The 27,461-nt window shown below is 36.1% G+C and overlaps 1 protein-coding gene across 10 annotated transcripts in view; it reads left to right on the top strand.

Annotated features, from left to right (window-relative positions):
* Positions 1-27,461, top strand: part of CMTR1 (cap methyltransferase 1) — a 175,434-nt gene that overhangs the window by 21,716 nt on the left and 126,257 nt on the right. For 8 of the 10 annotated variants that reach the window (XR_004233705.1, XR_004233707.1, XR_004233706.1 and 5 more), the window contains exons 2-3: positions 9,186-9,314; positions 20,918-21,655. Coding sequence is in view for 6 of the 10 variants with exons in the window: in XM_031964931.1 (XP_031820791.1) it covers positions 9,186-9,314; positions 20,918-21,655 (867 nt within the window). In the remaining 4 variants the exon portion in view is untranslated. Of the gene's footprint in view, positions 1-9,185; positions 9,315-20,917; positions 21,656-23,152; positions 24,029-26,610; positions 26,725-27,461 lie in introns of those variants that run through there. The other 2 variants (XM_031964934.1, XM_031964933.1) reach the window with 2 other exon arrangements.

Here is a 27,461-nt window from a genome sequence, read left to right as displayed (position 1 = left end):
TCAGTGTGGAGCATATAAGCTAAAAGCCTCAGCAAGGGAGATGCAGAAGCCAGAGAAGGCAGGTGGGAGCTCAAGCTCTCGGAACCAAGGAGAGAGCTAGGTCTTTAAGAAAACTAGCCAAGCCCCAAATGAAGGAGACAATAAAGGATTTGGACTTGGCTACACTTGTGATTACTGAATTGAAATGAAGGCTGCTCCCAGAGATCCCAAGAAAACCTCAACAGAGAACATCACATTTTAGAAAGAACTTTAGATTTTGGCACTCAACATGGGCTGACACAATCCTGATTTCAGTGGAACAGTCTCCTCGACCCAGAAATTAGGGTGAGTACAAAAATAGACAAGGAAACTTTGTTAAAGGGCTAAAGTAGTACTTCAGCTAAAATGGGTTTAGAAAACAGCCTTCTTTTCCAATTCAAGGAAAATGTGTAGAGAGCATTGTCAGACTTATGAAAAGCCAAGGTTTGATTGTAACTTGGGAGCAGATTATTGAACTTTTAGAAACTGTACAGTACACATCTCCTTGGTTCTCTAAGGAAAAAGAATTGGATCTAGAGGAATGGAAATCAGTAGGAGAGCAACTATATGAATACTACAATAATGATGGAATTGACTAAATTTCCAAAGAAACACTTTATACATATAATTTAATACAACTGGCTTTAAGAAATTATATAAGTTATAGAATAAGGAAAAAGAAGAAAGAGCAGGAGGAGGATCCAGATAATTTGGTGAAAAGAATGAACAATTAGACAAGAATGGAGTTAAATACAATTCTGAGTGTGATACTTCACACCAGGAGAAATTAGGGCATTCTGCAACCCCTGACCTACTTCCCTCAATTAACCCTTCAAGGGTAGAGGGAGAAGCAGTAACACAATCAGTACCACCTATGAAGTAGCCTATGACAAGATTACAAAAGGCACTGGTTAAGGAGCAAAAAAAAAAAAAAAAAAGATATTTCTGATTTAAAAATAAATGCATACCTTGACTCTTCAGGTCAACAAAGAAGAAAATACACTTCTTTTGATGTGGAAAAAATTAAGGATTTGAAAAAAGGTTACACTCTTTATGGGACTACATTGTCTTATGTTAAGTTGTTACTAGAGAATTTGGCTTGTGACATCTTAACTCCTAGTGATTGGAAATCTATAGGAAGAACATGTTTAGAACCTGGACAAAACTTGCTGTGGCTTCCGGAGTATCATGAATTATGTAGGATTCAAGCCCAATGCAGAGGGCAAACAGGAGTTAATGTACAAATCACCTTTGACCAACTAGCAGGTGAAGGTCAGTACACAGACAATTCAGCACAGACTAATTACCCCATAGCAGCTTATGAACAAATTGCTACTGCTGCAATAAAAGCTTGGGGTTCTCTCCCAGGGAAAGAGCGAGGGGAAGCTTTCACAAAAATAGAGCAAAGTCCCAATGAACCTTTTGCTGATTTTGTGGGACATTTGCAAATAGCTGTCACAAGAACCATTGGAGAAAATGCAGCTAAAAGAATTATGATAAGACAACAGGCTAAGGAAAATGCCAATGAGGTTTTTAGAAGAATTATATGGGGACTACACAAAGATACTCCTTCAGAGGAGGTCATAAAATGTTGTATCACAGTAGGCACAAGTGTTTATTATACCCAGACTGATGAACATGAGAAGACAGGGTCCCTCTTGGCAAGGGACTAATAGAGAGACTCGCTGATGCTTTCAGTGTGGGAAAATAGGATATCTGAGAGCCAGTGTAGGCAAAGAGATAGAGTGAGAGGACAGGGTAAAAGAATAAAACCCAAAACGCAACCAAGGCTTCCACTGGGCCTCAGAATGTAGATTGACCCAGGGAAATGAGAGGCGGGGCCCAACTCCAAGATATAATGCAAAAGACAGATGGGGCATGATGGCAGGCAAGGTTACACTTTTAGAAGTTCAGGACTCTGGTGTGATCAATCAGCAGAGTAGCAATCAGATGGCAGAAAGGGATTACAGTTGGGAGAATTCAGGCTTTTTTAACCCAACAGAAGGACAGTGTTCAGTGCAAGTACCTCCAATGTAATTGCCAGGTGATGAGAAGAGATCTAGAAAGTGGTAAATAGAAGGGACCAGATAAGTTAACTGCTTTGGGGAAAGGTTTGCTTGTATCTCTACAGATGGAGAAGGAACCACATGGGTGCCAACAAGCACGCAGAGAAAGACAGAAAAATAGAAAAATCTCGAAGCAAAGGAGGAGACCTAAAAAAAATCTGATACTGAAAGAACATGACTGATAATGAGACTGTTAAAGAACTTTAAAACCAGCAGGAACATTGGATTTCCTAAGATAAAAAATTGTTGATAAGACTATTACAGAACTTCAAAACATGGAGGAATTATTGGATTCTTGGCACATGGAGTAATGGACAATAGATTTCTTTTGGACTATTTTTAGGACTTATGGACATGTATAAATCCTCATGTTGATTCTTGTTACGTCACTACTAACCTGTGTTACTATATGCTTATGTAATTTATGTGTAATACCTGCCATATTGATGGATTTATGTATACCTGTTTCAAATGAGACCCTTCAGAAACCCACTAATGTGATATGATTCCCCATTTTCTTTGGTTTTTCATCTCCCTGAGAAGTCATAGCGAGGGCGTGACCACCTCCTTTTATGGTATTTTTACCCCTTTTTTGAGCAGTCAGTGAAGGTGTGATCACCTCTTTTTTGGGGGGTTCTCACCTCCTTGAGAAGTCAGGAGGTCTAAAACAAAAGAAAGCAGGAGCAGCCTTTTTTGTAGTGAGTAGAAACTGGAAACTGAGTGGAGGCCCATCAGTTGGAGAATGGCCTGACTTAAGACCAGTCTAGTTCCATCAGACTTCATATTATTAGAATATGAAATGAGATGCTTATCTTGTTGAAAGTTATGTTGACTCAGTATCCCATTTTCCTCTGTTTATAAGAGATGCTCTCCTACTATCATAGTTGAGAGAGGGTGTCTCCCTCCCAACTAGTTAGACAAGAAGAGGCAAAGTCACATTGAACAAACAATGATGTAGGGGTCTGGGGTAACAATTCCTATAGGCTGGACCTTTGCCCTGATTAGTCCGACCAGATAACCTCACATTCTAAGTCATAAATGAGGGAAAACTTCTAACCCAACCACATCTTTAGGATTACTACTTTATATGGGAATTTTAATACCAAGGTGACCTTAATTTAGTCTCAAAAAAAAGGACTTTATGAACCTATTCTTTGTAAACCATGTGATTTCTGGAGAAAAAAACTTGGGCCTGGGGCACAGCCAGACTTTGACTCAATTTTTAGAACATTGTTTCCATCTTGTGAGATAGCTTTCACAGTTCACTTCATTCACACTCAAATGCTACAACTCATTCAGCCATTCCCCACCTGGTGAGCATCCCTTTAATTTCCAATCCTTTACCACTACAAAAATAGCTGCTATAAATATTTTTGTACATCTGGATCCTTTCCCTTTTTTTTTATGATCCTTTGGAATACAGACCTAGTCCTGGTATTGCTTGATCAAAGGTTTTATTTTAGCCCTTTGGGCATAGTCCCAAATTGCTCTCCAGAATGTTTAAATCTCTTTACAACTCAGCCAGCAATGCATTAGTTTCTCTAATCAAGTGACTTAGAACATTTTTCATATGACTGTGGATAGTTTTATTTTTTCCATTTGAAAATTGTCTATTTATAGCCTTTGACACATCAATTGGGGAATTACTTGCATTGTTAGAAATTTTATTCAATCTGCTATATATTTGAGGAATGTGTCTTTATCAGGTACAATGGCTGTAAAAATTGGTGCCCAGATTTCTGCTTTCCTTCTAATCTTGGTTGCATTGGTTTTATTTGTACAAAGTCTTTTAAATTAAATGTAATCAAAGTTAGCTGTTTTGTATTTCATAATGTCTTCTATCTCGTTTGGTCATAAATTCATCCTTTCTTCAAAGATCTGATATATAAATTATTCCTTGCTCTCTTAATTTTTTGTGGTTTTTATATCTTAAGTCATGTACCCATTTTGTATCTTCTCTTAGTATAAAGGGTGTGAAATGTTGATCTGTACCTAGTTTCTGAAATACTGGTTTCCGTTTTCCCCAGTAGTTTTTGTAAAATAGTAAGTTCTTATCCCAGAGATTGAAGTCTTTGCATTTATTGAATAGTAGATTGCCATAGTCACTTACTACTGTGTCTTACGTAGCTGATATATCACTGTTTCTTAGCCAGTACCAAATAGTTTTAATGATTACAACTTTCTAATAGAGCTTTAAATTTGGTACGGCTAACTTACCTTCCTTTCCATTTTTTCTCATTAATTCCCTTGATATGAATGACCTTTTATTCTTCCAGATGAATTTTGTCTTTTTTTTTCTAGATATATAAAATAATTTTTGGTAGTTTGATTGGTATGTCGATGAATAAGTAAGTTAGTTTAGGTAGAATTGTCATTTTTATTAGTTCAACCTCCCCATCAGCAATCGATATTTTTCCAGTTGTTTAGATCTGATTTTACTTATGTGAAAGATGTTTTGTAATTTTGGTCATATAGTTCCTGGGTTTGTCTTGGTAAGGTAGACTACCAAATATTTTATATTGTCTACAGTTATTAATGGAATTCTCCTTCTATTCCTTGTCATTGGGCTTTGTTGGTCAAGTATAGTAATGTTGATGATCTATATGGACTTACTTTATATAATTCAATCATCCTGTAATGAATACATTACTTTCAATAAAATTTAGCCCCTTGACTAGGAAATGGGTTCAAACCTGCAAGTTCTTTTGAGACACCTCATGACACTGATCTGGTACTTTTGAGGTTCCCCTTTTTCAGCCTTAATCATATTTCTTTTTTGTTATTGATATGGTCAATTATGCTGGTAGTTTTCCTAATATTGAAACTTTCTTGTGTTTCTGGTATAAATTTCACTGGTCATAATGTATCTAGATGATACATTAGTATATAGATGATAAATTAATCTTTGCTAATTTAAAAAAAAATTTTTGCATCAATATGCATTAGGGAAATGCCCAATTCATTGATCTCCTTTCTCCATTTTATTCATATAAGCATTTAGAGATTCAAAATTTTTTCTTAAGAATTTATTTGTCTGCATCCCATAAGTTTTGCTATGTTGTCTCACTTTTGTCATTCTTTTTGATAAAAGTATTATTTCTATGATTTGTTGTTTGATTCGCTTATTCTTTAGAATTAGATTATTTAGTTTCCAATTAATTTTTAGTCTCTCTTTCTAGGACCCTTATTACAGTTTTTGTTGCATCATGATTTGAAAAAAATGCATTTAATATTTCTGCCTTTGGTTATGCCGTTTTTATTCCAATGGTCAATTTTTGTGTAGGTGCAATGTACTAATGAGAAAAAAGTATAGTACTTTCTGACCTCTTTCAGTTTTCCTGAAAGATCTATCATATCTAATTTTTCTAAAATTCTGTTCACCTCCTTGACTTTGGTATTGTTTATTTTGTGGTTAGATTTATCTAGTTCTGAGGAGAGCTTGAAGTCTTCCAGTAATGTAGTTTTGCTGTCTATTTAACTTTTTCAAGAATTTGGATGCTGTATTACTTGGTGCATATATATTTAATATTAGTATTACTTCACTGTCTGTTGTACCTTTTAGCAAGATGTAGCTTCCTTCTTGATCTTTTAAAATTAGATCTATTTTTGTTTTTGCTTTGAGATCAGGATTGCTTAATTTGGCTTTTTTTTTTTTTTTTAACTTCAGCTGAAGTATAATATATTCTACTCCAATCTTCTACCTTTACTCTGTGTGTATTTCTGCTTCTGATGTGTTTCTTATAAACAATATGATGTAGGATTCTGATTTTTAATGCACTATGCTATCTAATTGCATTTTATGGTAGAGTTCTTCCCAACCACATTCACAGTTATGATTATTAACTGCATTTCCCTCTACCTTATCTTTCCTGTTTATATTTTTCCTTTCCTTCCACGTTGTCCCTTCTTATCAGTATTTACCACCGCTTCTTTCAATCTGCCTTCTATCAGCCCTCCTCTCCCTTTTCTTTTCCCCTTTACTGTTCTGGATTTGGCTTCTCTTCTATCAGCTTCCCCTCCCCCTTTTCTTTTTCTTTAACCTTTCCCATCTTATTTCTGATTTGCAAATGTCACTATGTATTGATTCCCTCTTGGAGTCAAAATCAAAGGGTATGTGTATAAGATACCCTTTATCTCTGTATACTCTTTCTAACACCTTCCTGTGTATGGTTGTAAACAGTTTAAGCTTATTAAATAACATGTATTTTTCTTTCCTTTTATCTTTTAAAAAAGTTTCTCTTTTATTTGAACATTAAATTTTCCATTTGTCTCCGGTCTTTTCATCAGCAAAGTTTGATGATCCTGCCTGTTTCGTTATGTAGGTGATTTTGGTTGTAATTCTAGTTCCTTTGCCTTTTAGAATATCATGTTTCAATGTCTTCTGATCCTTTAATGTAAAAGTTGCCAAGCCTTGGGTAATCCTGACTGTGGTTCTTTGACTTTTGAATTGTTTCTTTCTGACTGACTGCAGTATTTTCTCCTTGACATGATAGTTCTGGAATTTGGCTGCAATATTCCTTGAAGTTTTCATTTATGGATCTCTTTATGGGAAGGTATCAGTAGATTTTTTTCAGTGGTTATTTTACCCTCTGCTTCTAGTATTACTTACCAGGTTATTTTTCTTTGATCATTTCTTGAAAGATGCTATCTAGATTCTTCTTTTTTTGATTATGGCTTTCAGGGTTGTCCAGTAATTCTTAAATTGTCTCACTTGAATCTGTTTTCTAGGTCAGTTGTTTTTCAAATGAGGTGTTTTATATTTTCTACTTTAATTCTTTTGCTTTTATTTGATTGATTCTTGATATCATACAATCATTAGCTTCCATTTGCTTGATTCTAATTTTTAAGGAATTATTTTCTTCGGTTAGCTTTTTCCATTTGGCCAATTCTGCTGATAAGAGTTGCTTTTGTCAGTGGATTTTTCCCACTCAATTTAACCAGTTCTGTTTTTAAGGAGTTGTTTTCTTCTATATTTTTTTGTTCTTCCTTTTTCAAGCTGTTGATCCCTTTTTCATAATTCTCATTTCTTTCCCCAATTTTTCTTCTACCTCTCTTATTGTATTTTTAAAATCTTTTTTGAACTCTTTTTTTTTTTTTTCTTGGTCTTATACACATTTAATTGAAAGACATTAAAAATGGTAATTGCCAAGTTGCAGAAGCTATGGAAAGATACGTATACACCTATAAACTATTAGAGGTGTGAGCTAGTCTAATTCTTTTTAAGACCAATTTGGAATTGTAGCATACAATTCACTAAGCTGTTCATATCCTTTGACTTAGTTTTTTTCCTCCTAGACCAAGAATGTTAAAGACATAAATAGAAAAGTCCCACATATGCAAAAATGTGTGTTGTGGCATTCTTTTTTCTTTTTTTCCTCCTTTTTAAAAAAAATTTTCCAAATACATGTCAAGATAGTTTTCAATATTCATTTTTCTAATACTTTATATTCCAAATTTTTCTCCCTTATCTTCTCACTCCCCAAGTTGAGCTCTTTCAAGAGGATTTTTTGGGATTTGGACCAATTCATATTTCCCTTTGAGGCTTCATATGTAGACATTTTGACACTGTTGTCCTCTTCTGAGTTTGTATTTGATCTTCCCTGTTGCTGTAGTAGCTTACTGGTTAATTCTTTTCTGTTTATTACTCATTTTTTAAAGCCTGTTTCATGACAGAAATCAACATAAAGTTGATTTCTGTTTCTGGGTCAGAGGGGGCACTGTTCCAAGTATCTCTAGGGCCTGATCATTGGCTTTCCACACTAGGGCTTCAAGGGCTTATGACTTGCCCACCGTGCTGGGTTGGCCCAGGCTAGTTCTACCTTTTGTTGGCTGGTTCCGGAGCTCATGATTTGCCTTCTGCACTGGGGATTAGAGGTCTCACAGTTGGTCTGCAGAGCTAGGATCAAGTGATTTAGGTTACTGATCTGTGCTGTAGCTAAGCACCTCCCTCTGGCTTGTGTAGACACAGTGTGCACTTCCTTTTTATCTAGTTTAAGAAAGAAAGTGGTGAGTGGCCACTAGGGGGAAAAAATCTGTATATTAAGTAGGCTGCTAAACAATGTAGACAAACACCTTTCATTTCCCAGTAAATAGTGAAAGTATATAAAAAAGCAGTTCTCAAAATACTTGTGAAACATAACTATTATATGGAAGAATGATCTAAATGATTAATAATAAAAGAATATGTCAAACAACTCTGAGATTTTGCTTCATACCTAGTAATATTCCTTTCTGTTCCACTTTATTATAGGGACTAATCCATTTGTTGACAGCTATGAATTGGTACAACCATTTTAGAAAGCAGTTTACAATTGCGCAAATGAAGTGGCTAAAGTGTTTTTTCTCCCAGGAATTCCACTATTAGGCATATACCTCAGATAAGTAATTGATAAAAAAGAAAGGTCCCACATCTACCAAAATATTTGTGCCTGTACTTTTTGTGGTAGCAAAGAACTAGAAATAAAGTAGATTAAAATTTATGTTATAGAATCTTTTTATGTTATAAGAAACATTGATTATAAAGATTACAAAGAAAGGTGGAAATACGTGACTGGATACAAAGTTAGGTGAGTCAATAATACAATATACACAATGACCTCTACAATTTTGCAGTAATCATTTTCAATTGTTGTATAGTTGAGTTGTGTTCCTCCACTTACTTGTTGAGATCATTATGTGTATTGTATTCTTGAACAATTTTGGCCTCAGAGAAGGATGAGAAGATACCCCATTCACTACTTTGTAGAGTACATGTTGATTGGAAGGTTGTCTCAAAGATATGAAACATTGCATGTATTGTTAGTCTTTTTTTTTTTAAATATGTTGATTAGTTTTGTTGATTTTCTTTTTAATTATTTGCTGTGTGAATGATTCTGTGAGAAAGAGAAAGGAGACATGAGAAAATTTAGTTGATATGAAAACTAGTAAAGGTACCCAGGGAGGAAGGCACATCACATTTATGGCTATATGAACATATTTAGTTAAAGATAATTCTGGTCTTCTCTGTAAAATGTTTTCAATACTCCTAATTAATACCATTGCAAACACCTTTTCTTTCAGTATTTTATTTAATTTTGCTTTTCATTTTCATTGTCTTTGCAGATTACAATTGGTCGAGGATTCGATGTCACATACCAGCTGCTTTCAAAAATTTGTCCATTGATGATTTCTCGAAACCACTGTGTTTTCAAGCAGAATGCTGAGGGCCAATGGACAATGATGGACAACAAGGTAGAAGAATTCATAGTTCTCCAGTGGTCCTCATCCTAATGATCTTCAAAATGATACCTGATTTGGGACAGATGCTATTTGAGGAGCTTGCTCATTTACCAAACAATTATTCAGTACTTTCCATGTGGAGGTAGAAAGTTTTAAATATAATAGTCCCTGCCTTCCTATAGCTTATAGTCTAAGAGGAAGAGAAGATAGGGACTCTCAGATTACTATAATATACAGTACTGTATGATAAATGCATTAGAGAATTTCAAAGCAAAGTACCATGAATTCCATTGAATGAAGTCACGGGAGAGATGGGCAGAATCAGGGAAGGCCTCGTAAAGGAGATAGCAGAGAACAAGGAAGGCATTCAACTTGTAGATAATTGCATGAACAATGATGAAGGCAAGAGAGTTCATTATGCAGTATAGGAGTAGAAAGTAGTTCTGTTCAGTTAGAGAATAAGAGTATGTAGCAAACTGGAAAAATATTGTACAGAAAACTAACTGAAAAATACTTCGCTAGTTTATAGAGATCCTTGAAATGCCAGTCAATGGAATTTGAACTTTATTCAGTTAGTAGTGAATAACTCTCTGGAAGTTTTTGAGAAGATGCTAATAAATCTTTACATAAAAAGGATTACTTTGTTGTCCAGAGAAGATTATTGTGATTGTAAGGCTGGATGGTAATAAGGTCTTGTCCTAGAGTAGGAGCAGAAGAAATAGAGTAGAAAAAGACAGCTTTTAAAGGTGTTGATGGGTTGGAATCAACATGACCTGATAATTGACCAGATATAATAGATGAAGAAAGAATCAAAGACAATCCCAAGATTATGGACATGTAAGACTAGGTGATTGATGTTTCCTTGAGTAGAAATGACAAAGATCAAAGATGCAACTGGTTTAGGGGGAAATAATATAGGTCATTTACATAAAGTTTAAAATATTTGCAAATGAGATTGTCTCATTTAAACTTCACTCTAGTAAATTACTTTTATCCTATTTTCATAAATGAGGAAATTAATGCTTAAACAGGCTAAGGGACTTGCCCAAAATCACATAGCTAGTAAGTGTGGGGAGAGGATCACAATTTGGGTCACTCTGCATAACAAATAAAATGCTCTTTCCTCTACACAGTCCTGTATTTCCTCTCTACCACACCTGAGATAATAAGAGGCTTAGTTTGAGGATATTAAGTTTTCAATCCCTTTAGGGATTTAGGTAAAGATATCTAATAGGAAGTATGTGGCTCTGAACATCAGGAAAGTAATCCTAATTAGAGAGCTAGGAATTACTTGTATAGAACAGGTAGTTGAAAATGGTAGAATGAATAAAATCATCAATGGAGTATAGAAAGGAGAAAAGAAGGCAAAAGAACTGAATATGAGTTGGAGAGGCAGCATGATACAGTGGAAAAGGCATGGAACTTTGAAGTCAAAGTCTGGGTTCAAATCTTCCCCTCTTACATTCATCGCCTGTGTGCCCTTAGGTGAGTTTTTTAACTTATCTAGGCTTCAGTTTCCTCATTTGTAAAATAAAGGAATTCAATTAGATTAGCCTCTTAACTAGGGGTTCTTAACTTGGGGCCCCCAGTGCCGCCAAGGTGGTACATAGATAGATTTCAAAAGGCCTATAACCTTGAATAGATGGGGGTGGGGGGTGGGGGGAATCTCATTTCATTATCATTGGTTTCCACTAACAACACTAAATTGTTTTTTTCTTTTTATTTAATAGCCTTTTATTTACAGGTTATATGCATGGGTAACTTTACAGCATTAACAATTGCCAAACCTCTTGTTCCAATGTTTCACCTCTTACCCCCCTACCCCCTCCCCCAGATGGCAGGATGACCAGTAGATGTTAAATATATTAAAATATAAATTAGATACACAATAAGTATACATGACCAAACCGTTATTTTGCTGTACAAAAAGAATCAGACTCTGAAATATTGTACAATTAGATTGTGAAGGAAATCAAAAATGCAGGTGGGCATAAATATAGGGATTGGGAATTCAATGTAATGGTTTTTAGTCATCTCTCAGAGTTCTTTCTCTGAGCATAGCTGATTCAGTTCATTACTGCTCCATTGGAAATGATTTGGTTGATCTCATTGCTGAGGATGGCCAGGTCCATCAGAACTGGTCATCATATAGTATTGTTGTTGAAGTATATAATGATCTCCTGGTCCTGGTCATTTCACTCAGCATCAGTTCGTGTCTCTTCAGGCCTTTCTGAAATCATCCTGTTGGTCATTTCTTACAGAACAGTAATATTCCATAATATTCATATACCACAATTTATTCAGCCATTCTCCATTTATTCAGCCATTCTCCAACTGATGGACATCCATTCAGTTTCCAGTTTTTAGCCACTACAAAAAGGGCTGCCACAAACATTCATGCACATACAGGTCCCTTTCCCTTCTTTATGATCTCTTTGGGATATAAGCCCAGTAGTAACTCTGCTGGATCAAAGGGTATGCACAGTTTGATAACTTTTTGAGCATAGTTCCAAACTACTCCAGAATGGTTGGATTCGTTCACAACTCCACCAACAATGCATCAATGTCGCAGTTTTCCCGCATCCCCTCCAACAATCATCATTATTTTTTCCTGTCATCTTAACCAATCTGACAGGTGTGTAGTGGTATCTTAGAGTTGTCTTAATTTGCATTTCTCTGATTAATAATGACTTGGAGCATCTTTTCATATGACTAGAAATAGTTTCAATTTCTTCATCTGAGAATTGTCTAACAACACTAAATTGTTGATTTAACCATATGAATGAGCCTTTGGTTTCATCAGATGATGGGAGTGGGGAGTGTATGATGTGAAAATGGTTTAAGAATTTCTCCTCCAAGCTTTCTTCCATTTCTGAGTCTGTGAGTTTGTGGAGTCGGAATTCATCTGAGAGAGCCTAAGGCTCAGGAGGACATGTCCTTAAAACCTTTTTAGAGTTTTCCCTTTCCCACTCCCAGTTTATGCTCTTTGTTCTTTCTTCAAATTTGTATTTACTTATCTTTCCCCACCCCCATCCTCTGGACAATATAAACTTTAAGATCATAACAACTTCAATTTTTTGTCTTTCTGTCCTTGCTCTTTTAACAAAGTACTACTTTGTTGTAGTTTTTTTTTTTTTAAGCTTTTTATTTACAATTTGTAGTAGGTTCTTAAAGCTCTATCATTTGAGGGGGCAACATGCAGTGGATAAAGTACCAGCTCTGAAGTCAGGAGGACCTCAGATACTACTGCCTAGCTGTGTGACCCTGGGCAAGTCAGTTGCCTCATCCAAAAACAAAAACAAAAAACAAACAAAAAAAGCTCTGTCATTTTCTGTAGCTCCTACTTGTCATGATAGTAGGGGCAGTACTGTGAAGCAGCAGAATCTGGTATGCCACTGGCTATTGAGAGTACTGGCTTTTCTGAATGTCTAGGTTGCATGTAGTCAAATTAAATGGGAAGAGGCAGTGTGGTCTTTGTCGTTCTGGGCAATACTAGGCAATTATAGTTCTGCTAAAACAGAGTGCTCATATTACATGAAACTGGTAGAGAAGCAACCAGGGCTGATGCTTGCAACAAAGTGACATCTTGTTTCCTTGTTCTCATCTTTTCGATGTGTGTTAGTGTGTTCTGCTGATAGACATTTAGGAAGGCAGCTAGGAAAATTGGGCAATAGGGTGTGTCTTATGTGTCTATAGTTAAAGTTCATCAAAGTCCTTTTCCAGTTAACACTGAATCAGAACCTTCAGGTATGAGGGTTATTTGTGTAGCACTATAAACTGGCCTCTGTGCACCTGGAGTTAGGAAGTTCAAATGTGGCCTCAAGATAATATGGGCCTGTGAAAGCCTCTTAACTCCTTTTTCTCAGTTTCTTCCACTATAAAATGCAGATAGTACCTACCTTTCTGAGTTGTTAGGCTCAAATGAGTTAATATTTGTAAAAGCCCTTAATATAGTGTTTGGCAAATAATAAATAGTGCTATTCAAAGGCTTAACTCTCCCTCCACTGGTAGTTAAGGTTCAGCTTTGGAACAGTATGAGATCATTTAGCTATTTTATCTCCCACTGTTTACCTGGCACATAGTAGGTATTTAATAAATGTTGATTGGCTGAAGGAAAGCAACCACAGTCTAGGAGCTACATGAAATAGGAATGAACTTAGAAAAAATTAAATTGGATATTGTACACATGAAAGCAAACTTCTTAGAGTAACAATAGCAAGCTGACTATGAAAGTATTTCCAAGGTCAAGGTATAGAAATTAAGTACCCAGAGGCCAATATCAGTCCATTGCTTCAGTCTCTTTAGTAACAGAAAATCCAAGGTGTAGCCAATTCCGCATTTGGATAAGTTTTCTGTAGGAGAATTTTCCATTTATCAAACTTAAAATTTATCTTTTCAAAAAAAATTTTTTTTCGCTGAGGCAATTGGGGTTAAGTGACTCGCCCAGGGTCACACAGCTAGAAAGTGTGAAGCATCTGAGACCAGATTTGACAGATTTGAACTTAGATCCTCTTGACTTCAGGGATGGTGCTCTATCCACTTGCACCACCTAGCTGCCCCTATCTTTTCAATTTTACTAATTGTTCCTAGGGTTTTTTTTTTTTTCCTGAGAAGTCCAACGCTAATAGTAGTTGTAGATAGTTACTGTGTCCCTTCTAAGTTTTTTCTAGGCTTTAGTCATCCCTAGTTCTTTCACCTAGTTTTTACATAGTATGAACTCAAGACCATTCACAATCCTAGGTGTATTCTTCATGGTAACTTCCAGGTTACCAATTGTTATTTTTCACTCATTTCAGTCATATTAGATTCTGTGTGACCTCATTTGGAGTTTTTTTTGGCAGAGATACTACAGTGATTTGCTGTTTCCTTCTCTAGCTCATTTTACAGATGAGGAAATTGAGGCAAACAAGAGGAAATGATTTGTCCAGTGTCACACACATGCATTGTGTCTGAGGCCAGATTTAAACTTGAAGTCTTCTTAACTCTCAGCCCAGTACTTTTATCCACTGTGCCATCTAACTGCACCCCGCCCCGCCCCCTCCTCCCCCCTTTACCAGTGGCCTTCTCAAAATGTGAGGCCCAGAATGATACATACTATCTGTCTACATCAGGATAGAATTCAGCGAGATTGTCACCTCATATTGGGTGTTTTGTCTTTCTTGCTGGAACCTATGATTACAATATTATTCTTGGTCAGCTTATCATAATGTTAACTCATGTTGAACTTGAGGTCCAATAAGTACTGTTTTGCCTAGGGGTATGCTAGTAGACAGCTATTTCTAGAGTCCATGCCTTCTAAATCTATCCCTTAATCCCAGTGGATCCTTATTTGCTGCTCTGATCATTTCTTTCTAGGGATTGATGTATTTCTTTTTCCTCCATCTCTTTTTAAAAACCAGGCTTCAGGGCCACCTCTGATGTATGAACACCTTCAAGAAATTGTTAGTTCAGTAATTCTGTGGCTACTAAAACTCTGTGATAGCAATTTTTATCTTCTATGCCAGAACCAAGCACTTATGGGAGATGTAGGAAGAAGAGGACTCAAAACTCCATGAGAAGACCCAGTAGGCCTTCATTTTGTACAAACATGAATGCAGAATTCATGCTGTTTGAGAAAGCACCTTCCTGCTGTATGATGGAGTTGCTTTTTACACTGTGTAGCAGAAGGGTTTTGATATATAAATACCAAATCATTTAACTCAGCAGTTTAAGCAAGGCACTCTTTGGATAAATATTTGAATAAAGGGCATCAGGGTAGTTGGTTTTAGGATTTTGGAAGGAAAGTGAAGTTATGCACAATTTTAAGGTAAGAGTTTATTTTTTAAATCAAAGGTCTGCCTGGGAGTGTAAATGTTCCCTTGATTTTTCTTTCTTTGGGAAGAAAGAAAATACAAACATGTGGTAGCTTAATCCTTTTCTTTTAAGAAAAGGCTCAGGGATGAAGTTTGGAGACCTTTCCCAAGACTTCAAGTCTAACATATTTTAAAAGCTGTTGAACAACCACAACAAAGGCAACATTTTTGAGAAGCAAGACCTTATAACATGTATAGACTATGTTTCAGTATTAACTTTATATTCCGTTATTCCAGAGTTGTCTTTTTTCATATAAGCTCTGTAATGTCTGGACTAGCTCTCTGGAGGACCTCAGGGTTAGCCCGAGTCCTTGGTTTTAGTGGAGGACTTAAGGAAGCAGAAGAGTGTACCAAGTGACTGGTCAAAGAGTCCGGAATCTGGCATCTTCTCTTATGTCTGTGGCTGAGACCTTTGTGTCCCTCCCTAAGCCCTTAAATACTTCAGTACAATTACATCACCACACCATACTGAGCATGCATCAGCTGTAGAACATTACAGCCCACTGAGCAGTGTGCAACCATTATATCACCATACTAAGTATTAAGTATATAGTTAACTATATGTACCTTGCTGACCTAGACTTAAGTACACTTTTTCTGACACTTTTTCTGAGTTGTGGCCCTCTACAACCACTCCTAAAAAAGAAGCAACTTACTGATAAAAGAACTCTTTAGGATATTTATGCACATTTAAAGACAATTAGCATTCATTACTGCATGCTGTATTTTTGTGTCCCTTTCAAAAAAATATGCCTGAGATAGAAAATGGGAGTTGTCAGGGAAGCAGCCACCAGGAAAAAAATTCCATTTTTGCAAACCAGAATTTTTTTGTGTATGGCTCCCTCTGACTGGTATACTGTGCATCCTGGCTTTCACCCTTAGTTGATAAATGATCCAGTTTCAGCTACTCAATTTCATTGTTCCATTTTTGCCTGAGGATATATGCTAAGAGGCCTTTAGATGATATGCTGTTCTAATAAAAAATTAAAAAGATCTCAGATCATATTATCATAATCTGTCACACAAGGGCCACTCTTGACTATTGGGATAGTTAGAAAATGAGCATTTAAATATAGAGATAGAAACTGTGGTTTTGTTTTTTTTTTTAATGAAATTTTGACTGTTTTGAATTTTATTTTTAACACTGAAAGACAAATATGCAAAAATTTGTGATTAGAGCATTCATCCAGAATGAATGTTTCATAGTTTTTAATAAATGGTTTAGGAGACTGTGTTTGATGTATCCCATCCCATAATACTTGTAGCATTTTTTTTTTCCTTCAAAAAACCCACAAAATTTAAGTTAGTGACAATGTGAAAGATCATTTTGGAATTATTGTCCTATATCCTTGAGACATTTCAGACTGATTCTCTGCTTTTCCCCTTCCCTTTCTAATGATATTACTTCTGCTCATCTCCAGTTGATCCTTTTTTTCCTTCCTTGACACTTTTGATCATCTGGTTCTCTTAAATTTGGTTGACACTGCTCTCTAGTTTGCCTGTCTGATCCAATTCTCAGTCTTCTTTACTAGATTCTTTTTTTTTTTTTTTTAATTTTTTTTATTTAATAGCCTTTTATTTACAGGATATATACATAGGTAACTTTACAGCATTAACAATTGCCAAACCTCTTGTTCCAATTTTTCACCTCTTACCCCCCCCACCCCTCCCCTAAATGTCAGGATGACCAGTAGATGTTAATATATTAAAATATAACTTAGATACACAATAAGTATACATGACCAAAACATTATTTTGCTGTACAAAAAGAATCAGACTCTGAATTATTGTACAATTAGCTTGTGAAGGAAATCAAAGATGCAGGTGTGCATAAATATAGGTATTGGGAATTCAATGTAATGGTTTTTAGTCATCTCCCAGAGTTCTTTTTCTGGGTATAGCTAGTTCAGTTCATTACTGCTCCATTAGAACTGGTCATCATCTAGTATTGTTGTAGAGGTATATAATGATCTCCTGGTCCTGCTCATTTCACTCAGCATCAGTTCGTGTAAGTCTCTCCAGGCCTTTCTGAAATCATCCTGTTGGTCATTTCTTACAGAACAGTAATATTCCATAATTTTCATATACCACAATTTATTCAGCCATTCTCCCAACTGATGGACATCCATTCAGTTTCCACTTTACTAGATTCTTAACCACATCCTGTCACTAACCATGGAGAAATCCCAAAGATCACATTTTCTTTTCCCTTCTATACCATTTTTGTTGGTGATCTGATCACTGTATGGGTTCAGTTAATCATTTTTATGTGGATGATTTTTAGATACCTTCCCCTAACCTCTTTCCTGAGCTTCGGTCTTGAATCACTAATTGTTTCTTGGACCTCTCAAACTGTCTGAATGTGACTGAAACATGTCTGAACACATTTGGGAAAAAAACCAAAAAACTCCTCTTCTCCAAATATTCCTAGTCTGTAGACTAGGTTTTCATTATTTTCAGGAGCACCATCTTCCCCCTAATTAATCAAACTCACTACCTTGGTGTTATCTTCTCTCTATTCTTGTTCACCTCCCATATCCATTCTTTTGCCAAGTCTTGTTGATTTTTGCCCTTACAAATCTTTGTATACATTCCCTTCTTTCTGTTTACCTAGGCACCACCCTGGTTCAGGTCTTTATTATCTCATGCCTGGTCTGTTGCACTAGACTTGTGATTGGTCTTCCTGCCTCAAGTTTTTCCTCATTCTACTCCATCTTCTACTCAGTTGCCAAATTGATTTTTTTTAATGTCATTATGAATTACCTTTCATTTTGCATGGCATATTTCCCATTAGAATATGAGCTCTTTGAGCACAGGGACCATGTTTTTACCTTTAATCTCCACTACATAGCACTATTTTATCTTCAAATTTTTGCTACCACAAAAAGTGCCTCAGAAAATAATTTGTTATATATTGTAGCATTTCTTCTCCCTCTCCTCCTCCATATAACTTCTTGATATATGACCAGTAATAGCATTGCTGGATTAAATAGTATGAACAATTTAGTGACTTCTTATATAATTATCCTTATTATTTTCCTTAATGATTAGACCAGTTTACAATTCCACCAACATTGTCCTAGTGTTTCTCTCTTCCCCAAACACCACCTAACGTTGACTACTATTATATATCATCATTTTTGTCTTTAGCATTTTGGAATAGGATGTGGTACTTTCTACCTCTGTGACAAGTCACTTATCTGAAGCTTATTTCCTTATCTGTAGAATGAGGAAATTTAATTATGTGGCTTCTGAAGTCCCTTCCAACTCTAAATCTTTTGAAATGTGAATGGCCTATCAGGCATCTGTGTGCCTTCATCTTTTTTTCCTGACTGAAAAGCAGACATGTGTAGGAAGATTTATAAATTATGCCACTAGGTGGCACCAAGAGTTAAGAGAGAGACAGAGGGAAATCTAGTGAATCAAAGGAAAGATTATACAGTAGAATGAACACTTCTCCAATATGGGAGATTTGAGAAGGCCTGCAAACAAAATATTTGGTAGTCATTGTGTACCGTCATAGTTTTAAGCTGATCTCTTTAGTTCTGTCGTTGCTTCTTTATCCCTTTAATCTCCTTTACCTCTCTTCAAACCTCTGTTTCATATTAACTCAGTTGTTTTTAACCCTGATAACTAAATCCACCTTTGCTTTCTGAGTTTTACTTAATTTTTGTACCTTGACCTTGACTTTCATAATCAGCTTGCTTTTTTACTTTAAGAAATTTGCTATTTATACAATATCATATTTAATTTTTTTCTAAGTTCATTCCTGTTTCTTATAGCTACTAAATTGTAGCTACTTTGTCCTTTGTTAATATGTCAGGTATTGTTTAAGTCAGAGGTTTGCCATCAGTGATAACTGGTTTCTTCAAGGCTACTCGAAACAGTTTGGGAGAATGGGTTGGCCAAATAATCCATGCTAGGGTACAGAAGTCAAGGGCATATACTGTCTTTAACCCAGCTCTTCAACAAAATGTTAGAAAAAGAGGCACCAGAGATTATAGTAGGGAAAATCTTGAGTGCAGAATTCCTACATTTGAGAACCTTGGAAAGAAGTATATATAAGAAATCCTATCACATGCTATCTACTTGTTGCTCTTGAATTATTCTACTATTCTTCCTCTGATCTTTGGATTGAATTAAACTGACAGAAAGATAAGAGTCAGAACTTGTCTGTGATGTGTATATACACATCATCAATATTCAATTGATGTCAGTATTTTAACTTTATTTTGGGTCTTCATCTCTGAACTGCCCCCAAAGTTAAACCTGGGATCTCAAATGCATAAGAGTCTTCTTAAGATGTCTCCTAGTTATATTTACTGATCTCAATCCCATACTTTTTTCAAGCCTAGCTCAAAATCTACTTTTCCCATGAATTAATTTGGCCCTTTTATTTTTTTTTTTATTCTGAAATACTAAAGAATTTATGGTTTATATTTATGGTTCATAACTTCATATTTGTTTATATATTACATTGTTTTGTTCTCTGGTTTCATGTGTTTACACTTTCTCTCCACAACTAGACTACATTATTCAAGCATAAGACCTATATTGTCTTCTTATTTACATTTTTCCCAGTTGTCTCCCATTGCAGTGAGCACAGTAGTTCATAAGTGCTTAATGAGTGAATCAGCTGGAAGAAAAGCCATGTTTTTGGTGCCATTAATTGTTTCAGCCTGCGAATGCTCAGTATAAGACATTGGTGTTCCTTTCTTGGTTGTTATTTTGTTTGGGGTTTTTTTTTGTGCTTTGTATGTTTTATTATAATAATAGCTGTCCACGTAGCTCTCTAAATTTGACAAGAGATTATCTACATTGTTGTTTTCATCCTCACAACAAATTTGTGAAGGTAGATACCAGAGAATTTTAAGGAGTTACAGGATTTGCCCCAAGCCACAGAATCCAGAAGTATATGAAGTGTTCTTAAAACCAGGCCTTCTCCACTAAACTACACTTCCCCTAGTGTATGTAGGATTATAAGAAACCAGCAGGAAGCTTGGAGAGCATCTGACCTTTTTCACTTGATAAATGAGGACACTGAGGCCCAGAGGGACAAAGGAATTTGCTCAAGGGACCCCAGCTAGTAAGTTCTGAGGAATGTTTTGGTTTTGTCCTCTGTGCAGGTGTTTCTAGAACACTCTTAGGTGTGTTCCACTTCACTGACATCACCATTAGAAACTGTCTGTAGTCTGATTGAATTTTTTACATTTCATAATAAGAGATGACTTAAATTCACTTTCCCTTCCATGCCTGTAGTATTTGTTTTAGTGATTCTTCAGGAGTCTTGGACTTGGAATTAGGAAAATGTGTCCAAATACTTCCTCAGACAGTAATTTTATGACCCCTGGATAGTCATTCAACTATGTTCAACTTCAGTTGCCACAATAATAATTCTTAACACTTCTTAATATTTGGTCCCTTTTTGTTGTTGTTTTAAAGATCAAATGAAATGACATTTGTACATATTGTACTTTGTTAATCTCAAAGTGTTAAGAATTTTTATTATTATTAATGAAATTGAAAGTAATTTCTGCCTATTTTGTAGCTAGTTCTCAATATAGAGACATGAATATAAAATATATTGGAGATAAACTGAAGTTGCACTTAAAAAATGCTGTTTCTAAGAATAGTTGTTTACTTTTTTTGAAATTTATTCTCAAGAATTTTTTTTTTTCTGAGGATGCAGAAAAAGAGAGACCTTCATTAAGAAGAGTAAACATTGTGAAGCTTATTCATTTCTATCTCTTCCTCATTCCCTAGAGTCTGAATGGTGTTTGGCTGAACAAAGAACGCCTGGAACCTTTAAAGGCTTATCCTATTCGGGAGGGAGACCAAATCCAGCTTGGAGTTCCACTAGAAAATAAGGAGAATGCAGAATATGAATATGAAGTAGTAGAAGAAGACTGGGACAAGATCCACTTATGTCTTGCCTTGAGGAACAATAGGGCAGTAGTTAAGTGCTCAAGAACCAAAAGGAAATGTAGTTTGGAGGAGTTGGATAGCCCTGGAGCAGAGGGCTCTTCAAACTCCAGAACCAAAGTAAATAAAGTGTCCCATTACTATGAGCAGTCAGGGAAGTCCTGTGGAAAAGCCGAAATGTCCAAAGAGGCCCCTAAAAACACAGACCAAAAATTGGCTTCTCCTGGACCAAGTAGGGAGAGAGTAGCAGAGGATGACCTTCAGAATATTTCAGAAAAAGCAACAGTGCTGCAGAGCAAGGAGCACAAAGACCCCAGCTTGTCACAATCTCAGAGCAGCTTGGACATACTTAAGAAGACAATGGCCAAGATCCTCAAGCTGAAGGTGAAGGTTCAGGAGAAACAAGTGGCTGTTCTGAGTGTGAAGCAGCAGAGCCACAAGGGGACCCAGAAAGAGATTGTGAAGATGGAAGAGGAGCTTCAGGAGTTACAGGATCAGCTGTTTACGGAGCAGGTCCAGCAACAGCAGAGAGTGGAGCAGCTAGAGAAAAATTTTCAGGAGAAGGAGCAGCATTTAGAGGTACAGAATGTGAGAAAATAAATGACAGTTTATTAGAGGTATATTTTTCATGCCTATCTGTCTCTTCCAAAGACTCAATGTCCTGTTCATGTTGTTAGCGATAAAAGCTGAGCACTAGATACAAGAGATGGAAGCTTGGGACGGTGATTATAGAATCTATGGTTGAGGATTAAAGGGAATTCTTGTGTAAGGCAAAAATCAGGAACAGAATTAGAATACCAAGCCAAATGAGTGGCAGACAGTCCGAGAACCCAGAGGCAACTAGGTGGTGCAATGGATAGAGTGGTGGGCCTAAATTCAAAAAGATCTGAATTCAAATTCTCAGGCACTGGCTGTTTTACCTCAGGCAAGTCATTTAAATTGTTTGCCTTGATTTCCCCAACTGTAAAATGGAGATAATAACAGCATTTACTTCAAAGGAATGTTATGAGAAGCAAATGAGATAATATTTATTTATGAAGTGCTTAGCACAGTGCCTGGCACATAGTAGTTACTGTATAAATGCTTATTCTCTTCTCCCTTCCCTTCCCCTCATCTAGGATCAGAACCAGTAGGTGAAGAGGGAACCAAACAAGGGTGAATCCAGGAAAAGTGAACCAGTGTAAATCAAGATATTGGAATGCCACAGTAAATTGCTTGTTAGACCAGTTATGTTTTTCTGGCTCATTATTTTTGAAAATGTTTATTGACTTTTGTTTTTTACATTATAGTCATTTTTCCAATATGGCACCACTGGCTTCTCCCTGTAACAAAGAAAAACACTTAAGGAAAACCAGTTTATAACTTGACTAAAATGGAAAAAATATGTAATATTCCATACCTTTTATCCCTCACCTTTCTACCATCTATTTTCTGGGATAGATTGCTCATTACATTAAATTAGAATTGGGTACCTTTAGTTGTTATTTTCATTTATATTATTGTAGTCTTTTGTTTTCTTTGCTCTTTATCAGTTTATACATGTTTATTTGCATTCTTCATCATTTCTTACAGTGCAGTAACATTTAAATGCCAGTTTGTGCACCATTCACTATTTATTGGACATATAATATGATTCCAATTTTCTGCTATTGCAAAATATCAATGCTCCATAATATATGGAACTTTCCCTCTTTTTTTGTTCTCTTTAGGGTATATATAAACAATAGTAGAATATGAGCAATTTAACAACTTTTTTTTTTCTAATTCCAAATAGTTTTCCAAAGGAGTTGGACAAATACACACCTCCTCAATAGTGTATTACAGCACCTGCCTTTCTATATTCCTTTTAGCAATGACAATTGCCATTTTTATCCCTTTTTCTACTTTGGTGGGTGAAAAATAAAACTTCATTTATTTTACTATGCATTTCTCACAGAAATGATTTGGAGTGGAATGGTTAGGTAACACAGTGTATAGAGCATCAATTCTGAGTCAGGAGGACCTGAATTCAAATCTGAACTCGGAGACTTATTTACTAGCTGTGTGACTCTGGACAAGTCATTTAACCCCTAATGCCTCCAGAGAGATAGAAAGAAAAAGAAGTTATTTGGAGTATGTGCCATTAACTGTTGATAGTACTAATATTTTTACAAAAAGCTGATTAATGTTTACCTGGAAGCCTAATTTAGGTTAACAGATTATCTTGCCTTATTAAAACAAACTCTTCAAAACTAAATTCTATATGCCACATATAGAACACAACTTAGGTTTTTGGTATGCACTAGTTGTGGTGAATCCCTCTTCTGACAATTTTGATCTCGAAAGACATGCTGATTTGTGTATGTCATGGTTGGGGTCTAGGCAGAACTGTATGTCAACTAGTTGAGTTGAGTCAGCAAGAATTTATTAAGCATCAGCAGTGTGCCAAGCACTATGCTAAACTCTGGGAATTATAAAGAAAGGGAAAAACAGATTCTGTTCTCAAGGACCTCCCAGTCCTTGAGTCCACAAACACCTATTTACAAACAGCATGTGTAGATAGATAGATAGATAGATAGTAAGAATACCAGGAGGCCAAGATGAAAGGAGAGAATTCCAGATATGTAGTACAGCCATTGAAAAGGCGTAGAGGTGGGGGAGGGGGGATCATTTTCCAGCAGCAGGCAAGAGACCATTGTGACATAGGACTGTTGTACATGGAGGGAAAGAAGTAAGGTGTAAGATGACCCGAAAGGTAAGAAGGGGTAAGTTTAGAGAGGTCTTCAAAAGCCAGAGAATTTGATATATAAGCTTTGCGGGAATAGTGAGCTGAAATTTATTGAATGGAGGTGTGGTGGGAGAGAGGTAGCTATATAACATTGTGATACTATTTTTTAGGAAGATCACTTTGATAGCTTAATAGAGGGTGGACTTCAGTGAGAAGGACTTAAGACATGGAGACTATCCAGAAAGGTATTGTATTAATATAAGCATGAAATGATAGAACTTGCATTAGTATAGCGCTGTTTGTCAAAAGAGAAAAGGGGATTTATATTGAAGCTCTGTAAGTCTGGCAACTGATTGGAAGTGAGTGAGAAGTAGAGGAAGACATAAGGTTGTGAGCCTGAGTGAGGAGGTATGGATAATGGTACCCCACGATAGTAGGGAAGTGAGGAATAAGGGAAAGTTTGGGGAAGGTAAAGAGGTAATATGTTTAGTTTTGGACATGTTGAGTTTAAAGGATCTTGCAACATTCGGTTCTAGATATCTAATAAGCCATTATAAATGTGGTACTGGGAGATGAGAGATTGGGGCTAGAAGAGTAGATCTGGGAATAATCAGCATAAAGATGATAATTAAATAATAATAAAATCAACATGGAAGAAGATGAAAACACTTAAGTTAAATAGCAGAAGGAAAAGAATAGAGACTAGCCCTAGCAAAAGAAACAGAGAAGTGGTCAGACAGGTAGGAAGAGAACCAGAAGAGAATAATGTCATCAAAACCTAAAGAGTGTGGCAGAAAGGGCTGAAGAAATGGAAAGTGAGCAGAAATACTGTCTTCAGAAAGGAGAAAAGAAATCAATCTAAATGGTCTTATGGGACAAGAGACTTTTAAATGCTAGAAAGAAGAGACTATCAAGAGGATGATTGACAATGTCAAAGGCTACAGAGAGGTCAAGAAAGATGAAGATGGGGGGAGGGGGACCCATTAGATTTCACAATGAAGATATTGTTAATTCTGGATAAAATACTTTAAGCTGAATAATGAAGTCAGAAACCAGACTGTAGAGAATTCAGAAGAGAATAGAATGTGAGAAGTGGAGGCACTGTTTACTGTTGTAAATGACTTTCTCAACGAGAAACTTGATAGCTAATAAATATTACCAAATCAAGTGAAGAGTTTTTGAGAAATCTTGTGTTTATAAGCTGAAGGAAAATATCTGATGGACAGGGAGAAAGTGAAGATTACTGGAAGAATGGGGATCGATTAAGGAAAAATCTGCTGGAGAAGGTAGAATAGAATGAGATAATGAGATTAAAGGTATAAATAGAAAGGAGAAAGACCACTGATAGTGATGAAAAGCATCTTGAGTGATTCAAATGAGAAAAGAGCTCTCAGAAATCAGCTCAATTTTTTCAGTAAAATATGAAGCAAGATTCTTGGATGAACAGATGTGAGGGAGAGAAGCATGAGAGATCTGAAAAGGGATGAAAAGATTTTTAAATGCCATTATGGTGAGTGGAATAATGAATCAGTTATACAGATTGCTTTGCTGTGAGTAGGGATCTGCTTGAGGTTATGTAATAAATTTGTAGTGAATCTCATCTGAATGATTTTCTTCAGCTTCATTAAACAGCACGTGAGTAGGAGTAAAGAGAATGGCAGAAATAATTCAAGATTTCAAGTTTGTCAAGGAAAGTTTAGCCAAAGGTTAAGTAAGGAACAAGGGACTCAAAAGAGGATATGATGGAGTTAAATTGAACAAATCTTTTCATGGAGAAGTCAGTTACTGAATAATAGCGCTTGAGGGAGAATCTGGAAATGACAGTGGTGAAGAAGGAGTATTCCAGTGAAATGGGGGTATGAGTGAGTGAAAATACAACTGACACTGGAAAGGACCACTTCTAATTAAATTAGATGTTCAGGCATGAGATTAGATAAGTGGATTTTATAGCCCATAGGCCAGAATTCTTCAAAACATCAAGTTCTTGAGGACAAGAATCATATACCCATATATCCTGCCTACTTAATATCAAAGTGGTCAAGAGCTAAGTAAAATTAGCTCTTTAAAAAAGATTCTGCAAAGACTTAGCTTTCACCTCAGAATCAAGTGACTCAGGACAAGATAATTTAAAATGTTGTCATCTGCTTATTCTTTGATGTAAAAGCTCATACCTTGAGCATAATTTTCTTATTTTAGAGTAATTGTAAGTTCTGTCCTCTTCATGCCCTTATGATAAGTGATTTGGGGAAGGGTAACAAATGGAATAACTATATTTGGGCTGACTGCCTATTTGTGAAATGCTGCTTTTAACTTGGTACAATTCTGGAAATTAACAGAAGACATTTCCCTCCACATTACTCACCTTTCACCTGCTCAAATGACCTTTTACAACTTTAAAACAAGTGGGGTTTTTTGGTTTGGTTTGGTTTGGTTTTTTTCCTAATGGGGGAGAATGGTGTCAGGGAGAGAAAATTAATGCTTATTAATTAAAAAAAATTTTTTTTAAAGTTAGTGTGACAACATCTACCCCTGGAATCCTCAAAGTAACAAAATTAAAAAAAAAAAAAACTGGGTTGAAAAATTCTACTGCCCCACTTGGCAGGTATGAGAAGAAGGTCAGATGTATGGATGTTGAGAGAAGTGAAATATCTTTATAAACAGCTACCTTCTGTGCTCTTAGAGTATCTTATTACCCCTCCCTGACAGAAAAAGCAGGTAAATTTTCTGGTAGAGTTCCTTTGTAAGAGGTTGGAAACTGCATTTTAATCCTTTCTCCCACACTTATTTCAGTGATATTTATTAAGCTCTTACTGTGTGCATATGCTAGGTCATCTGGGGATACAGTGAAGCTTATCATCAGTCCTCGCCTTCAAAGAAATTATGATCTTGTTGAGGAAATGAGACTTAACACACATGAAAAAACCAGCGAAAAGTTTTTAAGGTGACATTAATAGCTGCATGATTTGATATAGACTGTATTAAGAAAAGTACTGCAGTTCAAAGGGAAAATTCACATAGAAAGTTCTGGACATAAGTTGGTAAAAATGAAGTCAGCAGGTACTTGGCCAGAGGAAGAGATGTAACTGTGACAGAAAGGATATGTATGCTGGGATGGATGTCTCCCCAGCTCCCAACCCCACCTGAGAGTAGCAAGTGTGGTACTCTGGAGAGAAGGCTGATTTGGGAGTCAAAGGATCTGGGTTCTGTTCTCAGTTTTGTTACTTATTACTTGTATGAGCTTACTCCTCATTTACTGCAAAAATAAGAGATTATAGACTTTTTGAATTACCTGCAAGGTGCCTTTCAGCTCTAAAACTATGATCCTGTGAGATTGTGTGGCTTAAGGGGAGGAAGGTAATGGTCATAGGATAGGCTGAGATCTTTCCATAAGAGATCTGAAACATTCTGTATATTGTAGTTATTTGAGTTTCAGCTGCAGGAGAACTTTTGAGACCAGCCAGTCCAATTCCTCATTTGACTGATGAGAAAATTGAGACATGGGGGTATTAAGTAACCTATCCAAAGTCACATAGCTAGCAGCCTGCAGAGTTAAAAATTAGTCCCAAGTCATTTGATTCCAAATCTATGGCTCCTCTAGCATAAAAGCCCATTCAACAGTCCCGTGAGGTGGGTAGGACAAATATTATTAACCACATTTCATAGGGAGGAAACTGAGTA

The sequence above is a fragment of the Sarcophilus harrisii genome, chromosome 4 (genome assembly GCF_902635505.1).
Source record: "Sarcophilus harrisii chromosome 4, mSarHar1.11, whole genome shotgun sequence".
Taxonomy (NCBI): domain Eukaryota; kingdom Metazoa; phylum Chordata; class Mammalia; order Dasyuromorphia; family Dasyuridae; genus Sarcophilus; species Sarcophilus harrisii.
The sequence above is the reverse complement of the archived record's forward strand: the minus strand, read 5'-3'. Positions and strand labels throughout refer to the sequence as shown.